At 23.4% G+C, this 20,582-nt stretch overlaps 2 protein-coding genes across 4 annotated transcripts; both read right to left on the bottom strand.

The window, feature by feature from the left end:
* Nucleotides 1–1,778: 1,778 nt before the first annotated feature.
* Nucleotides 1,779–11,131, bottom strand: LOC107996843 (CDK5 and ABL1 enzyme substrate 2). 2 transcript variants are annotated; one of them, XM_017055126.3, is made up of 10 exons: nucleotides 10,710–11,131; nucleotides 9,000–9,377; nucleotides 8,784–8,907; nucleotides 8,591–8,709; nucleotides 8,307–8,345; nucleotides 7,577–7,662; nucleotides 7,405–7,511; nucleotides 7,223–7,329; nucleotides 6,738–6,942; nucleotides 1,779–6,633 (listed from the first exon to the last, which is right to left on the bottom strand). In XM_017055126.3, exons 1-10 carry the CDS (start codon nucleotides 11,129–11,131, stop codon nucleotides 6,493–6,495), a joined length of 1,728 nt encoding a protein of 575 aa, XP_016910615.1. In that variant the 3' UTR covers nucleotides 1,779–6,492. The 2 variants fall into 2 exon arrangements, with proteins under 2 accessions (XP_016910615.1, XP_016910616.1); XM_017055127.3 differs by lacking the exon at nucleotides 8,307–8,345.
* LOC107996828 (E3 ubiquitin-protein ligase UBR2) lies at nucleotides 10,373–20,569 on the bottom strand. 2 transcript variants are annotated; one of them, XM_028666192.2, is made up of 3 exons: nucleotides 20,040–20,569; nucleotides 19,474–19,715; nucleotides 10,373–19,208 (listed from the first exon to the last, which is right to left on the bottom strand). In XM_028666192.2, the coding sequence occupies exon 3, from the start codon at nucleotides 19,164–19,166 to the stop codon at nucleotides 13,827–13,829; it is 5,340 nt and encodes a 1,779-aa protein (XP_028521993.1). In that variant the 5' UTR covers nucleotides 19,167–19,208; nucleotides 19,474–19,715; nucleotides 20,040–20,569; the 3' UTR covers nucleotides 10,373–13,826. The 2 variants fall into 2 exon arrangements, with proteins under 2 accessions (XP_028521993.1, XP_016910593.1); XM_017055104.3 differs by having other exon boundaries at nucleotides 10,373–19,193.
* Between the last annotated feature and the right edge of the window lie 13 nt (nucleotides 20,570–20,582).

The raw sequence follows: 20,582 nt of genomic DNA, 5'->3' as shown, positions 1-20,582 counted from the left end.
TATCGATATTTTTGATACAAATTTTTACGTGAATTTATAGAACCGTGTGCAATCTGGATATGGTTTAAGTGTAGAAATTTTCGACGAAGAAAAGAAAAGAGATATTTAAGGGGGAAAGTGAGTAAGGAGAAGCCGACAAATAGGTTTTACGGCTCACTTCCTGTCCGTCGCACGCGACAGTTATGCGCCCCATAATAAGACGGTGGTTACTTTCCGAGACGGTTTGAATTACGAGCGAAGGAGTAAAATCATAATTTACGTTCTACCGATCCTATGATATATGTTTCTCTTTTTTAATTCATTTGCAATATTAGCAAAAAAATAAATTATATTTTTCAAAGGACAATATATGTGTTTTTATTAAAAGATAAAATTATTGTATTTTAAAATTAATTTTAATTTAACGTTTTTAAACATAATTCAATTTTAAAATAATTACAACAATAAACTATAGATAAGAATTTAAAGAAATAATATTTTAACATAATATCCTAATTTTTGATATCACAATTGAGATTATTTTCTTAACATCGACAAAATTTGAAAAATTTAACATCGTACCAAAATATTTTCCGTATAAGATTTCCTACTACAGAAACTTTTCGAAGAAGAGATAAACAGAAGCAAGGATAAGTAGACTTTCTATCTTATGGCGTTAAAGGACAAAAACGGGAACCTTCATTTTTAAAGTGGCCACTCTAATGTGAATGTTTATGAGCTCACACAGAAGTCTTGTACGATCATTCGACAAAACTATTCATTTATTTATTTGTTATTACTGAATTCTTAATCAATAACGAGTATCGCGAACTTACTTCAACGATAGGAAAATTAAACTAAACAACCCCTCAAATGTATTTTTTAAATATACCATGAATTTACTATGATATTTTTCATAATAAAATAAAAACATGCAACGATTTCTGTGTAACATATGTTTCGCAAAAATCTCCAAATCAACCGAATCATATCGCCACACATAAAATAAATTACTAGATAAGCTAGTAGATTGTTAGTAGAAATAGTTAGAAGCTATTATTATTTCAGGACATTTGAGAATAAACACAAAAATTTGAAAAACGAAACATCTCTAGATTCTTTACCTAAAATCATAGCAACTGATAATTTTTTTCATGTTCCTACATATTGTTAACTAGTTTCTGTAGTTTTTTTGATAAAATAAAGAATTTTAATACCGCTTCTTCTGAAAAATAAAAAAAAATTGAAGAAAAATATAACATATCTAAATTTTAAAATTATTATAAATTAAATCCTATTAAAATAAAAAACATTATTTAGTAAGCCAATATTACAAATATAATTTAAATGTAATTTTATTTCACATAATACGTATAAAGTCATATAAAAACGCGAAAAATAGTCTGAATAAAATAATATATCTGAATAATAGTCTGAATAAAATAACGTTATGCAAAGAAAGTTAATTTCTGAACGATCATAACATATGTATAAAGAAAAAAATATATAAAATGACATTTTCAAATGGATTTTCGTGCGCGAGTCGATACATTTTGAACGCTTGCATTCCTATACTTTCAGCACAATTCTTCGCGTGTCCTTTTTGTGTTAAAACAATTACATTTATCAGATCAATATTATGTTTTATCGATATATCGATTTAAAAAATTGATTAAATAAAAAGAGAAATAAAGAAATTTGCAATTTATAATTATTTAAACACTTTATGATTAATATTAAACAGATATAAGAGTATAAAATATAAAATAAAATGGAAATACTAATAAAAAACAATAAAATTTGTAATACTAGTTTTGTCTTTTTTCAGACTTTATTTGTATTTATACATTCTTTATTCATTTTATTTTAAAAGAGTTGTACACAAACTATCGATCGCCGTTTACAACATCCTATAATACTATGTTGTAATATGATAAAGTATCTTGCAATTGACTGATTATCATACATAAATGTATATACTTGGATATCATTTCTTTTAACTCTTTCAGTGAGAATACCGAGTCCGAAATTTGATAACTTAATTTGCAATAATAACACAAATCAAAGTTTTTTTTCAATCATGTTTATCTTATTTATTCCTTCTGCAAAAAGTAATAATGTTTTTGTAAAAAATTTTAAATATTACGCTTATCACTGAAAGAGTTCGCAAAAAATAATTAATTATAGTAAATATGAAATGACCATTTTAAATTTCGAAGTGACTGAGATTCGGTCAATTTCTTTAAATAATCACAGCATATTCACAATTTTACAAAATAATTTGATATTAGCACATTAAAAATGGTCATTTATAACTGTACAGATTAAATTTTAATATGAATATTTTTTTTAACATTAAACAAATAAAAACATATATCACATAAACTTGAAGACTAATTTACATAGATACACAGATATAGAAATTTCTAATGAGCAGATATTTTTAAAAATCGTTGATTCATTCGTCAAATCTTAATTTATCTTCAAAAATTACCATTATAAATTGTATGTCGTATCAAAGTCCATCATCTTTTACATTTCCTCTTTCAATTCTATCAATTATATATACCACGGGTGATATTGATATCGATTAAGAAAATCGAAGAAGGAACTGAAAACTGGATTCTTTAAGTTTTCAGTCTTAATGCTATCATTCTGTATAAATACATTTCTAAATATGTACGTAGACATTCATGTAAGCACGCGCACGCAGGACATAATATAAACGTACATATATTGTATGATGGATACATAATATTTGATATATGAATGCGAAAGTTCACAATTATAATAGACTATGTTCATTTCGACTAACCTTAGGAAAATTAGCTTGCAAATATCTCAAACATTACTGGATCCTTTGTGATTTCAATTGAATTACCCTGAACATTGTATTTTATGATATTACATAGATAAATTTTAACTTAATTTAAAATTAAGAACTATATATAACATATCTTGAATATTTTTTTTAAATCAGTTGAAGCTGAAAATATATTGAATAAAAATTAATATTCATTATCATTTCCTTATTTAAATAAACTTAGATAAAGCACGTATATTTATCAATTATGGCACTAACTTGGAACTGTTTTCGATGAAACTCGAATAATGCTTATCTAAACTAGAAAAAAAATTATGGAACTAATTTACTTTGATTGTAAAATCAAAGTATTTTATATATATATATATTATATTACGTGTATATATGTGTATATATATATACACATATATACACGTAATATATATTTATAATTTAATCACTGAATTTCATTAAATACATTTATAATAAAAACCATATTGTCTTAACATATTATAAACAAAAATACTTCATTATTTTTATGAAACTACATTTACAAATGATATTATAATTCTGGAAATTTAATATCTATTATTAAAAAAAATTAATGACATAAATTTTATATTGAAAATTGATAATCCTTGTAATAATTAAATCTTGTATCATATCATAATATCCAAAAAATTTATTAAAAATAATAATGAAAATTTGAATAATAAACAACAAATCAATGTTATAATATTCGAACTATTGTATTGATTAAATTATGATAATAAAAATTTGATAATAATAATAAAAAAATTGATCTAATTCATGTAGAACATACTTTTGAAAATATATATGATTATTTTATACATAATCTCTACCGTATTTTTATATTAAATCTTTTTCAAAAAAAAACATTATTTACAATTTCTAAAAAAATTTAATATATTAATTCGAAAGTTTAAGATATGCATTTGTTTGAATTATATATTATTAGCATTAAATTATATATATAAATTGAAAAAATATACACAAAAACTTTAAAAGAAATTTTGTTTTGATTTAAGTGTATATTTTCACACTTAACAATAATTTAAGAATAATATATAATCAAAATTTGCTTTAATATTAAAAATATTATAAATGTAAAAAATAAAAAATTTTTTCTTTTTCCATATTACTTTTTTATATTATAATGATTATTATATTAATTATTTGTAACAATAAAAAAATATTTATATATTTAATACGATTATTTAATGGAAAAAAAAATGAAAATATTAAAATAGAAATTTTTATATAGAATAATGGTAGAATAAAAACGTATCTCTGTTAAAGTTAATATAAAGATATAACATCAATATATAAGAGAATTATTAATTAGAATTTAATATAGAAATATTATATATGTAAATACTGGTATTTCTGTATATGCATTTTTTGAAACATATATATATAAGTATTTTTTTACATTATTTAAAATTACTAATAAATTCGAAATTTAAAATTATAAGTAAAACTGTACAATGAAATAATAAAATTTGTTTTGAAAATAATAATGAAAATTTTTTGTTTTTTATATATAATGAAAACTAATTTTATAACAATTGAAAATATTATTCTAAAGTCGCACAAATTATTATTAAGTACGATTCTGACTTAATATCTATTGTAATAATTTTTTATAGCACCTGTCTATATTTATTTTGAATTTGAATATTTAATAGTATCAACATATATCATTTAAAGTTTTAAATAATTTACAATATAATTTTCGTAATTTGTTCAATCAAAAGCAATGTCCATAATTATTTTCTATGGATGTAACTTTGAAATATCTTTCACAAATATGGTTCATTAGCATATATACTTTTTTAATTCGTATCTAAAATACTTATTTATAAATATAAATTTAAAATACTTACAAAATAATTTAAATATAATATTTAAAGTACCATAAAAAAGATTTTCAAATATAAATGAATTGAAAAACCGTTTAAAATTTTTTTACTTTAACGAATAATTATTTATAAATTAGAAAATTCAAAAAAGATAGCACTTTAAATACATGTAAGAATATAACTTCATTATTCAATATCATTAAAATTTCATTCAAATACATTACAAATTACATTATATATTAGAAAATTGAATTATTTTCTATCAATGCTTTGACTAGATAAAAAAAGATAATTTAATTTTTATTTAAAATAGAACAAAAATTTATATCAAATAAGTAAAATCTTTTTTATATCAAAACTATTTATATTTTAATAAATTAATAAATATTCAATTAATTTCTATTATTCCTATTAATATCCAAAAAATGTTTGAATATGTTTTAAATAAATTACAAATTTAATACAAAAACAATAAAAATATAATTATTAATAAAATATTCTAATTTTATAAAAATTTTCATATTAAAAAAAATTATTTTGTTAATAATTCTATGGACATTAATATTCTATAGACATTTTCCTATTATTCAATAATATCAGTTTGTTGTTTATATAGATATTTAATAATTTTTTTTAAATAATAATAATAATAATAATAAAATATAATATTTATCATATATTAAAAAAACTTCTAAAAATAAAAAAAATTTTAAATAAAATAACTTTTATAATATTTAAAATAAAATTTTTAAACAACAGTATTTTTGTTTAAAAAAATTTTTAAATTTTAATAAAATTTTAAATATTTAGTATTTCTATTTAAAAACAGTATAATTTTAATGCTGATTTTTTTAAAACATGAAAATCTTTAATTTTTATTTAAAACCAGAAACATTGATCAAATTTAATCAAATATATTTTTTTTAATCAAAAAAATATTTAAATCCTGTTGGCTACTTTTGAATCAGAAGCTAATTTCAGACTTATGGACAAAATGATTAATGAATATGACATGCAAATGCGATACGAAAACTCCTTCATTTATTCAAACTTCAGAGTTTAATTTTAGAAAACAAAATTTCATTATATGTTATAAATCTCTATTGATCTAAAATATATATATAATATTTATTGTTTTTTCTTAAGTTTTTGAAATTAACTATTGTTTTTTATAATTAACTTTTTTTTGTATAAATTATTGTATCATCAAAAAAATTATTAATTGTATCAATTACTATGCATAATATAATTTTTTAGTCACATTAAAAATAAATTAAAATTTAAATATTTAAAAAAATTTAAACATATTAAATTATTTATAAAATTTAAAAAATATATATCGCTTATAATTCTTTAGTTCGTCATATTTAAACAATTCTGTAATTACTATGACTTTATACAATTTTTCTAAGATTACAAGATTTTCTACGATTATACATATTAACATATTCATCAAATATTAAATAAATTTATCATAAATATAAGAGCTTATTAATTAAAGCCCATTAATTAATTAAAATAAGAAAAAATAAAATACTTTATATTTTTTATGTAATTATTCTTATCTATTTCATTGTTATATTAAATTGTTTATAATCGTGTATTACCAATATATTATTTCTTTATGACATTCTAGAATAACAAATTTGTTAGTAACCATAATGTATCTATTCATTTTTAAATTCTTTTTTCTTCTTTATAAGTTTGTACGTTTGATATTAAAAAAATTCTATATATTGTACTTTTTTCGTAATTGTTTTATCATTGTAAATCTCAATTTTATGAAGAAAATGTTCTGGGTCTACGTAAAAGAAATGTAAAAGAAGGTCAAGATTCATATATTAATCTCTGATAATGTGGAAATATCTCCCATGTTGGAAGATGTAAACCAAATTCTAAGGCCACCAAGACAGCAAATTCAGATGTAATTAAATCCTTACGATTTAAACGAAATACACTTTCAATTCTCTGTAAATTAAATAAAAATTGAATCCAAAAAATGTTCCATATATAACTGATTTATGCGCTAATTATACATTGATATAAAATATTTATACGTATGAAATAAATACCTCTATTAATGATTTGAGAACATCACCCTTAACATCATTTAATTTTGCTGCAAGAAGTAAGCATGCACCAGCACATAATTTCCGCGTTTGTTTCGTAACAACATTTCGAAGAATAAGTTTCTCAAAATACACATAAGCCATTGCTACTGTTAAGAGATCAATACCATATTCCATTTTTGCTATTTTTCTCATCTCTCGTTTTAAACTATATATATCGTTGTAATTTATTATTAAATTTTAGATAAAAAAAATTATATACAGTATTGACTGTGAGAGTGTCCGCAATTCGAAATATTGAACACTATTTGAATAGGTATATATAATTCATAACATGAATTTTAAAAATTCAAATAGTAAAATATTAATATTCAAAAATTAGTTTGCATGTATTTTTATCTTTTTTTCATAGAATAGAAATCCTGACGCTCTCATACACAATACTGTGTATATCTCATAAATCATATATTATAATTTTTAATACCAACCTCCTTAACTTACTCAAAGTAAGCTGTATATGTGGAAACTTTTCCTTAAATTTGTCATTTAATTCTTTTTTTAAATCAGATGGTCTTACATAATCAATAACTGATGCCTATGAAAAAAAAAATAAATCATTAAATAAAATTATTATAATATATTTTTATTTATACAAATTTACAGAACATACCATGTATGATGTAAATGTAAGCAATGTTCTATGCTTTCCAGCTATAAGTTCTGGATCATCCAATAAATTGGGATTATATTGTAATGATTGTTCATCCCAATCATAAACTAAAAAATATATTATGAGAATATATTATTTTATTTATTACTTCAAATATTTATATATAAGATACCTTTAGAATCAGTATTGAAAGATAATGGTGGAGACTCTGGTGTTAAATGTTGAGTACGATGTGTAGCTGTATCATATGATAGACACCTGAAAAAAATTTCAATTTACAATGTATAATACAAAAAAATAACTTCAACAATTACATGTAATATGTAATATATAATAATTTTTAAATATTTTATATATTAAATATATATTAAATATTACAAGAAGTTAACGACAGATAATACTATTTGTTATAAGCATAATATATGTTAATATGATATGATAAAGTTATAAATATATGTTAATATGAAATGATTATAAATATAAATGACAATACGTGTACATTAAATGAGATATGTATCATATCTTATCTACTGATCTATCCAGTCCTGAAATAAAAATATCTATTTTAATAAAAATATTATATTTATTTGAATCCATTACTTTATTATCAATACAAACAATTACTAAATATTCAAAATATAAGTATTTTTCTAATAAATATTAGTTATTAAATAATAATGTAAATATTAATAAATATTGATATATGTATATTATAATATATAATATAATAAATATTATATAATAGATATATTTGATTTAAAAAATAAATATAATTATATTAAAAATTATCTACTTCAAAAATTAATTAACATTACAAATATACTTCACATTTTTTTATTGGATACAATATTATTTTAATTTAGTTTAATCTCTATTTGATACAATATGATTACATATTTTACCATTTAGAGTGATCCACATTCCATGTAATAGTTTTTGTCCTGCAAAATATGGTTAAAAAATTTTGTTATAAGACAAAAAAAAATGATGCAGTGTATGTTCTGTGAAGATATATGTATAAATGAAATATATGAAATATAAATAGAAATTATATAAAATAAGAAATATATAATGATAATATTTTTGACAAAATAATATTATAAAATACTTATACTTTACAAAAATAAAATAAAATATTAAAAAAAAATAAAAATATATAAAATTTAATAGCATAAATTATAAATACCTTGAAACTATAGGATGCTTGTTAGATATAAGTTCTATCGTCTCATTATCACTAAAATGTAATTTTTTATCCTTTTGAAATTGTCTGGATGGAACAAGTAATTGTCCATAAGATATTTCCTACAAAATATACAATTCATGGAAATAAAAATTATAAATGAATTATAAATGAATTGAATTATTTAATTAAATACCTGGCCGTCTTTAGCACGCTCTATACCCAATAAACCAAAGGGATCAATATTATCGTTAATTGCTGATAATGGTCTCTGTGAAGAAATATTTTTTCTTCGCCCTGTATCTTTACGTAATTCAGACCTATAAATAGAAAAGAATTTATAATAATATATATTGTATATTTTATTATATATATGTAATATATATAATTTAATTTTCATATTTTATCTTACCAACTAGATCTCTGTCCTTTATTATATGGAAGAGCAGAAAATACTAGAAATGGCACACGCTTATTAGACACCAAAACTAATCTATCATCTCCAAATTTATAACCATTTATAGGTCGTTGCATTAAACGTAATTCTCTTGTAACTTCTGGTATTATACCACTATTTGCAGAACTACATTGTACATTATTTGGTGTCTTTGTTTTTGATTTTGAAGATTGTGTTTTAGAACGTAAAGAACCAATGCTTTCATTGGAACTATTATATTGATGTTTTATATCTTCCGAAAGAGTAGATGTTTGATGAGTTATACGTTTTTTATATTGTAAAGAACCAACTCGTCTTTCAGGTAAGGAATATTCACTACCAGTTGTACCAGTACTGTAAGAAATAAAAATAAATATTTTGTTTTTTTTTAATAATATATAAAAGATAAAATATAAAATTAAATTAATGAAGTTTTCTAAGTTATAAATTTTATAATCCTAAATACTATTTAATACTATTTATTTAATAATCCTAAATTTAACTATTTAATTTCTTGTTTATATAATTATAATAATTTTAAATGGACTATAATATTAAACATAGAAACATAGATAGATTTATATTGATATATATTTATTCATAAGATTATAATTTTAAATTCTAAATATTAATTTTATAGTATTGAAATATAAAATATAAATTCCAATATAATAGAATCAATTAAAAAAATTATTATTATGAAAAAAATAATTAAGTACTTTATATCATTATAACACTCAAACATAACATAATATTACAAATATATTTTTCCAATATTTATACAATATTATAAATATATTTTCCAAATTAAATTAAAATTAAATGTAAATAAATTAGATAAATATTTTTTTAAATAAATAAATATCTACATCTTAATAATTTGATATAAATTTTTTTAAAAAATAAGAAAATAAATATTGATTAAATATATTTGTTATATATATTCCTTCTTTATATTCTTTATGTTTTTCTTATTTTATTCTTATTTTTATTCATAAATAAATCTCTGTTTATTATTTTATAATATTATCTTAATACATTAACACATAAAAATTATATTATATTATATTAATATTTTATAATATTGATGGATTATAAAATATGAAAAAAAATTATGAAAAACATATTGTATACATTATATCATAATATATTATATATTAAATATAAAATATTTTTAATATAATTTTAAAAAATAATTATATAAAATTATAATTATAAATTATTATATTAATTTGTTATTTTATTAATTATTATATAATTTGTTAATCACATATCATAAATGGCAAATATAAATAATATACTTTTAGTTATAATTAATCTTAAAAGGAATGGAGAAAATATCACACCAATTTATTATTATACTTATTTATTTTAATCTATTGCAATATATATTGTAATATGTAATAAAATCAACAATTTAATTATTCATATTTTGAACACATAATAAACTTTAAGTAATATTGATAATAAACTTTAAATTATATCTGATACATTTCATAATTTACAAAAAATAGTAAAACAACTTAAACAATTTAAATTTCTTTTCCTAACATAAATAATTTAGAAATTATTTAATATAAATATAAATATAAATTATAAAATTACAAGAAATTAAACTTATTTAAGTCTGTAAAATTGAAGAAACGAAATATATATCTTTCATTTAAAAAAACTCAAACTGTTTACCGTTCTCTGAATGAACTATGAAATCCTGTAGAAAGCTGTGGATAATTTCTTTCTTGTTCTAGGAATACAGCCACTGCTGCCTTTGCAGGAGTCAATAACCCGTCAGAATTTGAACTAAATGAATTGTGTTCACCACTTTTTGGCACTAATTGTGGAGAGCTTGTTTGTTTTGTAGATGATGATATTAAATGCTCTTCAGTACAGTCATCGAGAACTTCTTCAGTAGAAACGGTCAAATCAGATTGACGAACATCAACTTGATGTGCTTGACTATCACTGAGGGTACGTGTATGAGCAACACCATTCCGTGAAAGAACAGCTAATTTGGTGTCGCGGTGGCTGCCATCGAGAGAGATGTTCGAAAGAAATGTTAGCGCGGCCAACCTTCTGCGTGAATGATTCTTTTTTAAGGCTGCTGCCATTCCACGGTTGACCGTGTCGATAGATCAGTATTACCGAGTACCAACGTAAACGACCAGGAAAAAGACGAACACCCAATGAAGATTCTTTTATCAAACGAGGACAACTACTAGGATCACAATTCATTATCACTGCTCGTACACTTAGTCCTGACATTTTCCATTGATATGCTCACACAGCGCACGTAGAAACGTGAACCGGTGTCATTCATCATCGTACTGATTCCTTTCATAAGATTAAAACACAAATCCTGCTACCAATGAAACAATCTTCCTTCTTACTACGCAACACTGTGATCCATCCTCTTGTCGGCCGAGTAGTACCCTTTACTTTCTTCTGCGACTGCGCATTTTCTTACATATGTATGTGAATTAATGTCGAAATATAGAGAATTTTCTAGAAATTTCATATTTTTCTTTAAAAAATTCATTATATTTTTTTTTATAAAAATTTATATTGTTATCAAACATTTAATAAATTTTTATAGAACTTTTTATATTTGTTATTTTCATCATATACATTATCTTATGAGGTTAATAAAAATTTTCTAAAATTAACTACATAGTGATAATTTTATTGTCTTTTTCTTACATTAAAAATAAATAATGCTATTATTTAATATGAATATAATTTTACTATTCAAAAATAAGTGCAAAAAATACATCGTTTATAAAAGTATATGCTATAAACATATTAATTAGTTCATATTTTTCAAATTGATATATTGAAGTAAAAAAAAAACATTCTTAAAATAATCAATAAAATTATAAAATAATATAAATTATTAAATATTGTACTTGTGTTTATATCTATTAAAACAAAATTGCAAAAATTGCAAAAATAATATAATTTTTGACAAAATTATAAATAAACAAAAACGAAACAAATATAATTTACTAATATAACAATAACAATGGTTATAAATCTTCATAATCATTTCATAGATATATATATTTCAATCGATGTTAATATTAAATTCTTACCCTTCAATGGCACTTCCAATGTTAATATTAATGAGGTTATTAACCAACAGTCGATAACTTTCAGTTTTAATTAAAAAACAACAATTATAAATTATTTTTAGTTATATATAACAATTTTTAAAAGAAGTTATTACGTGTAATTATTAAAAACATTATTATATTATTATTTATAACGTACATCTTGTTTTTAAATTCAAATTTTTTTTCGTAATAACTGTTTCATTTTCTTTCTCATAAATTAAAATATTTGTTTAAAACATATGTGTGTGTGTGTGTGTGTGTATATATGTATATTTAAATTTATACAATTTTTTCATATATTATAGATGATCAATAAATATATAATTTTTCCTAATAAATAAAAAATAAAGGATTTTTAACATAGAAAATTTATCATAAATACACAAATAATTCGATATAAAAAAATATTATTAAATATTCAAGAAAATAAAATATTTTTTGTTACTATTAGTAACACTATTTCCTAAATGTACTTAAGCAAACAATTACAAATTACACTTTAAAAACAAAAAATCATATACAGATTACACTGTTACAATACAAATTACATTACTTACAAAAAAAAATCATAAAAACATAATTTGATTAAAACTACATTGTTCTCTCTTACTAACAATATAAATTTTTTCTGAAAACATTATCTAAATATTTCATATGTATTATTATTTTTTGTTATTACTGCTTATATTAAAATGTATATAAGCAAAATTAAAAATAATTATATTTGTAATTATTAATTAAGGATTTTAACTTGGTGAATTAATTCAGAATATACGTAATATTTACACATTGTATCTATTATAAACCTATACATAAATAAATCTATATTAAATAACTGTACAGTATACAATTTAATATATTGCAATATTGGAAGCAAAAAACTAATATAATTAATATAAAATCATTAATGTTATGCAAAAAGAAGATATCATCAAATTATATTATTATATCAAATATGTACTAAAAGACTAGTAATGAGAAAACAAATGTTATGTCACACTATTTATTTGAATTTTTTTAAATAATTTATGTGTTTTTTTCAACATTTATCTATATGTATCATTACTGATTAGGAAATTTTGAAACTAAAATAAATATTTGATTATTGCAAAATCATTTGTTTTTATAGCTTACATTTTTAAATTTTTACATATTCAACTTTTTTAAATTTGTAACAATTTATGACATGAGATGATTTAGATGGTTTTATGAAATTTCTGTAAAATGATAAGAAAAATGATTTTATCAATAGAAGTATCTTAAAATAGCTAATTCAGAAACATTTTTCATTTATACATCTTTAAATATTTATATGATTCTAGAATTTTGTAAACAATGTGACAATTATTCAAATAATATTACAAACTAATTTCTACAAGCAACAATGTTCATACAACATCTGGTCAATAATTATAAAGAAATTTATATTTAATTTACACAATGATAATAGAAAATTCTGTAAACTCTGAAATAATCTAAAAGGCAGCAAGACATTGTAACAATAATAACATCCAATCATTTTAAATGTACAAATCCACACTGTATTCCCCAAAAATAAATAATTTCATCAGTTTCTTATGATGATAGAATAAATGATTGACAATCATAGTATTTACTATGATTGCTTATATTAAATATAGATTTAGTATCAATAATTAAATGTCCAAGCTAGAGCATAAAAATCCTAGGATGGTTATAGATGCTGCCATCGAGTTGACATAGGACTACTTGAAGATTCAATCGCCCTTGATATGGATTCATATAGTCCATGCCCCAACCACATTTGATTTAATTGCCTGTATTTATCATAACACAATCGGAGTGGGTTTCCTCTTCGTAAACCTTGATCTGTTTCGCCGTATTCATCAAGATAAGGCGGACAAGCGAAAGATCCTCGATTTGAAATTCTTAAAAAAAGAATTTCACATTCTCGTATTCGTAAATATAATCCTACTCCAGCTCCACATTTACTTGCGTGATATGTGCACGCACCAACCATCGCATCGTTCAGTTCAAATTGGCAACAATAACTTTGCGAACATAACATTTCACCACATACGAGACACAGGGTCGGAGTTTTAGAATCCTCCCGAACGCTATTTGGACACGTAAACGATGATATCATATTTATTAATTCACTATAATCTTCTGGAAGCTCCACTAATTTATTAACTTTCAAAGGTTCTCTTATAATTGTCATTGTACTAGCACCAGATAGATGCAATTGAATAGTGGGGTGACTTTTCCAAATATTTATTAATTTTATAATTATATCTAAATTTGGCTTTATTAATTCATCACACGTTGTTGGTAATCCCAAATATGCACAAATATTTTCATATGTTGCTCCATCTATTTTAGTTAATTCCTCTGGTGCTGGAACATCAGATATATAATGAAAATAGAGAGCACAACATCTAAGAAAAGGTAAAGAAGCTTTTGTGACTCGTCTCCATATATTAGCAGCTGTTTGAGTACCAATATTAATGTTTAGAACTTGAGCCAATGTCAAGATAAATTCTGAAAATGTATTTTCAGTTGTTTCTGGATTATCTACATCCATTTCTTCATTAAAATCTGATATTAATAATATTTTCACTATAAGAGATATAAATATGAGTTGTAATGCATAAAATTCAAATATGCCACCTGTAATAATTGATGGTGCAGCCTTAAAACTTGTACAGAAAAGACTGGGAAATGAATTAATCAAAGGAACAAGTACTCCAAATGGATCCCAATCTAGAATACTTGGTCCTTCATGTGGATTTTTTAATAACAGTGTTAAAAGAGAAAGTGCATTATTTTGAATACTATCTCTATCTGCCCACGTCACCTTTGTCCCAGTACGTAGTTGACATTTAGATCCTAAAACAGCTGAGATTCTTGCAAGTCCTTCCAAACTGTCTCTTTGTCTAGATGATAAAGCACCTAATAAAGGTTTATCCATATCACGTAAAAGAAATTCTATAGCATGAATACTATATGCAGTTGATTTCCATGCTAATAATGGTACTCTATCATCATCTTCATCAGGTTCAGTACCAAATTCTTTTGTGTATGTTGCTTGTGCAAAAAGCTGAATTGTAGATATTAAATTCTCTGATATAGATACACTAGGTTGACTATAATTTGACTCAAATATACTTGCTACATTACCAAGTTCATTACGAATAGCTTGTATATGACATGCAAGAGGCATTATACAATATCGACATGTAGGATCATGTTCGTCTTTAATACATTTTGCTTTGTGTAAATTTCCACTTAATCCATATCTAACTTGCATTGTAATTCTTAAAGCTTCCAACCATGTACCAAAATCAAGTTCGGGTTGATTTTGTGGAGTTGGTTGTAATGTTTTCAATGCTGGTAAAAGAGGTAAAACAGTATTACTGAGGCATTCACAAAGTGGACAAAGATATTCATGTTTTTCTACATCAAAACTTGCTGGTTGTCGCAAACGAAATGGTCTTCTATTTTCTTTTGCAAGTACATTATTAAAATATTCTTGCCAACAATGTACATGCATTACATGACCACAAGTACCAGTGTGTGGTGATGCACCAAGTTTTGCAGAAAGATATAATGGATCAGGTTCATCAATATTAGCTCTATATTGACACAATACAGTAGATTGTTGAACAAATGCAGCTAATACCATTGCTGGACCAGCTGCTGTTACAATTTGATCTTCCTGACACAAAATACAAGTTTTATAAGTTTCTTCACCAGAAATTCTTAATGTTTGTCCAATACCAACAGCAACTGGTGTTTTTTGAAGACATTTTTTTGAATTCATACTTGAATCTTGATCATTAGACTTATTCACATCTAAAACAGGTTCTTCAAACAATTCAGCATTCTTTTTCATAAAATGTTTCTGCATTGCAGCCATTTGCGCCATTATTCTTGCACGTTTTTCTGCTGCCATTTTTGTCCTCCATTCTTTATCAGTTTCAACATTTTCATTTGTAGTATTTTCTGTATGTGGTGCAATAGGTGTTGTACTAACTTCCATTGGAGTATTACCAGCAACTTCTCTATATTTTTTTAAAATCCAAGTTAATAAATCTTTATGAGCTTCTATACGTGGACTATTACATAAATCTTCTAATAACTTATAAATTTTCCATTTTGTAGCTCTTGTTGTAAAAGCGAAAAAAGGATAATAACCAGATTCTTGTTCTTGAAGAGCATACCCAATAAGATGCAAAATTTTATGTACTTGTGATTCTGAAAATCTACGAGGTCTACAATTAAGTGCTCTTTCTAATACAACTTGCATAACATGTAACATAACATCACATTGCAATAAATTAGTTACCAAACTAAATACTTCTGTTAATTTAGGAAGTTTAGGAGGTGGACAACATTCTAATTCTCCTAAAGTTTTTCTTCGTTTTCGTTGTGTTTCTTCGGAGTTACTTACTTCTTCTTTTGTATAATGATAGAAGAATACATTATATTCTGAATACAAGTGAGGTTTTAGTTCATATACTCCTTTTCCTCCTGATATTTGAGATGGTTTTTTAAAATCTGCAATATCTTGTATCACTCTTTCCATCTCAGTTTCCAAATATGTATCATCTGATAAAGTTTTACTAAGCTCTGAATGTGAAAGAGGTTTGATACATAATTGTTGAATAATTTCTTTTTTCAAAATATCATCAGCAGTAACTTGTCCAACTCCAAGTACATATCTTTCTCCTATTATTGTTATAAGTAATCCCAAAAATTCTTCAACTAAAGTCTGTCTAATACTCTCATCTTCAAAATATTTGACAGCATTCACATCAAAGTCTGGACTTGCCCATCGCAATAGATTAAATTTATTTAAAACATGAATTAAAAATTCATTACTTTCTATTAAAGATGCTCCAGCTTGAAGTAAGATAATATCTCTGTCTAACATTTCTGAACGACATTTAACATTATGATAGAAATATAACTGATTCAACAAAGAATATCCATTCCTTTTCCACATACCACTATGTACTTGCGCAATCATTACTTGAGTTGCTAATACCGGTTCTATAATTTGTTCTAATGTTGGTTTTGTATGATTAATAAATTCTGCACATTGAAAATGTAAATCATGCATTTCAAGATATGGAAACAGACCTGCTAAAAATCTTGAAAGTGGAAGATGTATAGATACTGGTTCAGATGATACATCATATTGAAGACATGTTGCACTATGATCTGCTAATTCTCCCACTTGAGGTGGACCAATTTCATGTCCTGGTTGTTCATATAGCCTTCTTAAAACTAGCCGAAAAGCTTTTATTAAAACAATTTGATCTGAACCACACCATTGTAAAGCAAGACTAATAACTGGAGATAGTCTAATGTGTAAATTAAACGCAGATTCCCATTCAGGTTCATATTCCATATGTTGACCAACTTGTCTGACTACAGAATCCATACATTGCATACTACTAAGTAATGTAAGCAAAAGTGAAAGTCCTTGTAAAAAACTTTTCCTCAATTCATCAGTCCAAACATCTGGTTTAGAACTTAATAAATATCGTAAATCTTGAAGAATATATATAGCTCTTTTAAATGAAGTATTAGGAGTATCTCTTTCAAATTCCAACTTTCCTGCTGCATTACATCTTCGTGAACTTTCCGAAATAAAAGTATTTAATAAAATAAACAGCACATCATGATGTGCAATAAGATGGTGTGCTAATGTTGGAACAGTAAATAATTGTACAGAAAATGAAACAATAGAGAATGAATGATCATGATCATCTCTTATGTAATCTTTCATAATAGAACCATAATTATATGTAAAAACAATTGCTAAAGCTTTTTTACTTTCATATTCCATAAGCATTCCAGACATTAATAATCTGTGCCATGCTGTTCTTGCAGATTTCCACAGCTGTGAATCTTTCATAAGTATACCTTCTACAATGGAAATAACTGGTAATTTTGTATTAAGTGCAACATTACTAAAAAGCACTCTAAAACCTTCACAAGGATTTATAAATTGCTGTAACCAGTGTAAAAGTTTCATGGCAAATATTTGATGAGCAATTACATGAGCATGAACAACAAGTACCTTCAAAGCTCGATTGCTATGTCTAGAAGTAAATTTTTCAATTTCATTCTGTAAGTCTTTACATTGTTGAAATTCAGCACATTTTACAATAGCTCTACCATCTCTATCAACATTTGTTACAAATTCTAGCGCGTCTCTTTGTGAACAATTCATAACACGCGTAAGTGTAGAAATTACCTGATCAAATGTATGAGTTTCATCATTGAAAAGAACTGTACAATAATCATCTGTTGTTAATAGAAGTGACAAAGGATCATCATCTTCTTTATTATTGAAACATAAATCAGGAGGTAATCCAAGTGTATGTTCTAAAGATAACATTGTATGGCAATATCTTAATACTGCCTCAAAAGTTACCACTGCTCTTTCTGCTATATCTCCAGGTAATTTATTTCCACGAGATTCTTTAGCTTGAATTCCAGCTAAATGTATATTACAAAATGGTTCTTTTTTCCAAGCCTCTATATCTCCACAATCACAAAATCCTCCACCACTAGAAGTACCCATTCTATATTTATGATTACGATGAGCTGATTGCTTAAAACAATCTGCACACAAGACACATGTCGAATCTACACCACATTCTCTGCAACTATATGTAGCTTCGCCCATTTTGAACACTTTACCACATATCACATTATCCATTTGACTTAATTCTTTCAATATAGTCTTTGGATCTCCATTGCAAATAAATTCCTCTAAAGTATTGAAAAGTATTTTTTGTGCTGTTTCTTCATCAAAAACCCAATCTAAACAGTTACTATTTGGTTCTGGACTATATATTTTTGGCACCCATATTCGCCAATGTTCATTAAAATGGGTACAAGTTAATACTCCTTTGTTCATTTTTTCCATCCACACATTTACACAAGAATGACTAAAATTTTCAAAAGTGAGCAAAGATGATGGTGCTTCCATATCTTCAATATCTTGATGTTGTTTTTGTAAACTTTCGTTACTCATTGTTATAATTTGTCAAAACAATGTATACTGAAATCATAAAAACTACAAATAAAAATTTATATCTATATGTTTCTTAATATTAATAATTTTATAAATATTCAATTATACAAAATTAATATTCAATTCAAATTAAATTCTATTATAAAAATTATAATACATAACATTAATTAAAAATAAATCTTTTCTTATTTTTTAATTAAAAAACTCTTATAATATTAATATCTTAAATGAATATTTTATATGTTGTTATTGCAATAAAAATTAAATTTAATTTTGATACAAATTTAATAAATATTGTTATACTAACCACAATAATGCATAGAATCAACAGAATTCTTGATGTAATGTAGCAATGTAAAATAGATGCATTTTATAGTGTTTTTCACATTATTATTTGATCTAACATATCAACATTAAATATATCAAAAACATTCATGGAATTTGATTAGTTATATTACATATGACATTTAGTCCGTATAAATTATGTAATTTGATATAATTTTATTACTTCACATAATGCTTTCATTTCTATTCAATCATAAAAATCATCTGAAAATATGTAATAGGTTACCAATAATTTATCAGCAAAAAAATTTATATACAATATAATGACACTTTCTGATTTTAATTATTAAAATATTAATATTTGCATTTAATTTGAAATATTATTTTTTTATGAAAAGAGATATCTAAATAAATCGAAAAATTAAAATTCATTACTTTCATAATAGATAAAAATTAAAAATTATGTTATGAAATTTTGCATATTACACAGACCAAACAACATTTCAATTTAAAAAACTATTTTATAACTCTAGACAAATTTTTCACTAAATCGAACTATTTTTAACTTTCTCTGAAGACGATACTTACTGTTATGATGATCAGGCCAAGGTTAATAAAAGATATTGGAAAGTTCTTTGTTACACAAAATCTGTATGTGATTTTTCAACAACGTGCGTGATAATGTTTATTAGCAGTCGTTTTACAATAATCATATGTTCGCGTCAAAGACGCGGTTATGCGATAATACCAATCAATCAAGTTTTGACATTTCAAAATGAAATGATAAGCACTACTTTTATACACTTACTTGAACAATGCACAAAATGGCTTTTATGAAGTTTAGAGACTAAAATCAAACATATATTAGATGTGCTTTCGCTTTAATATTTACTGTTGACTGCAGCGCTAAAAAAATTGATAAACATATAAATATTAGATATTTTTTGATATAATAAATTTTAACAAATTTCTTTAATTATAACAAAAAATTAATTGTAACATTAAGCATATAAAATTTAAACTTTATAAATAATAATATATTTAAAAATTTATTTATCTATCTAAATTTATATATATATATATATATATAAATATTAATTCCTTATATAATATATAAATTTTATTTTAACA

This window comes from Apis cerana, linkage group LG2 (assembly GCF_029169275.1).
Source record: "Apis cerana isolate GH-2021 linkage group LG2, AcerK_1.0, whole genome shotgun sequence".
Taxonomy (NCBI): domain Eukaryota; kingdom Metazoa; phylum Arthropoda; class Insecta; order Hymenoptera; family Apidae; genus Apis; species Apis cerana.
The sequence above is the reverse complement of the archived record's forward strand: the minus strand, read 5'-3'. Positions and strand labels throughout refer to the sequence as shown.

Coding starts and splice junctions, on each gene's coding strand:
- LOC107996843 (XM_017055126.3), bottom strand. CDS start 11,131: ATGGCAGCAGCCTTAAAAAAGAATCATTCACGCAGAAGGTTGGCCGCG. Junction 8,908..8,999: donor AAAGGACAGAGATCTAGTTG/GTAAGATAAAAT, acceptor TTCTATTTATAG/GTCTGAATTACGTAAAGATA. Junction 8,346..8,590: donor AAGCATCCTATAGTTTCAAG/GTATTTATAATT, acceptor CATATTTTGCAG/GACAAAAACTATTACATGGA.
- LOC107996828 (XM_028666192.2), bottom strand. CDS start 19,166: ATGAGTAACGAAAGTTTACAAAAACAACATCAAGATATTGAAGATATG.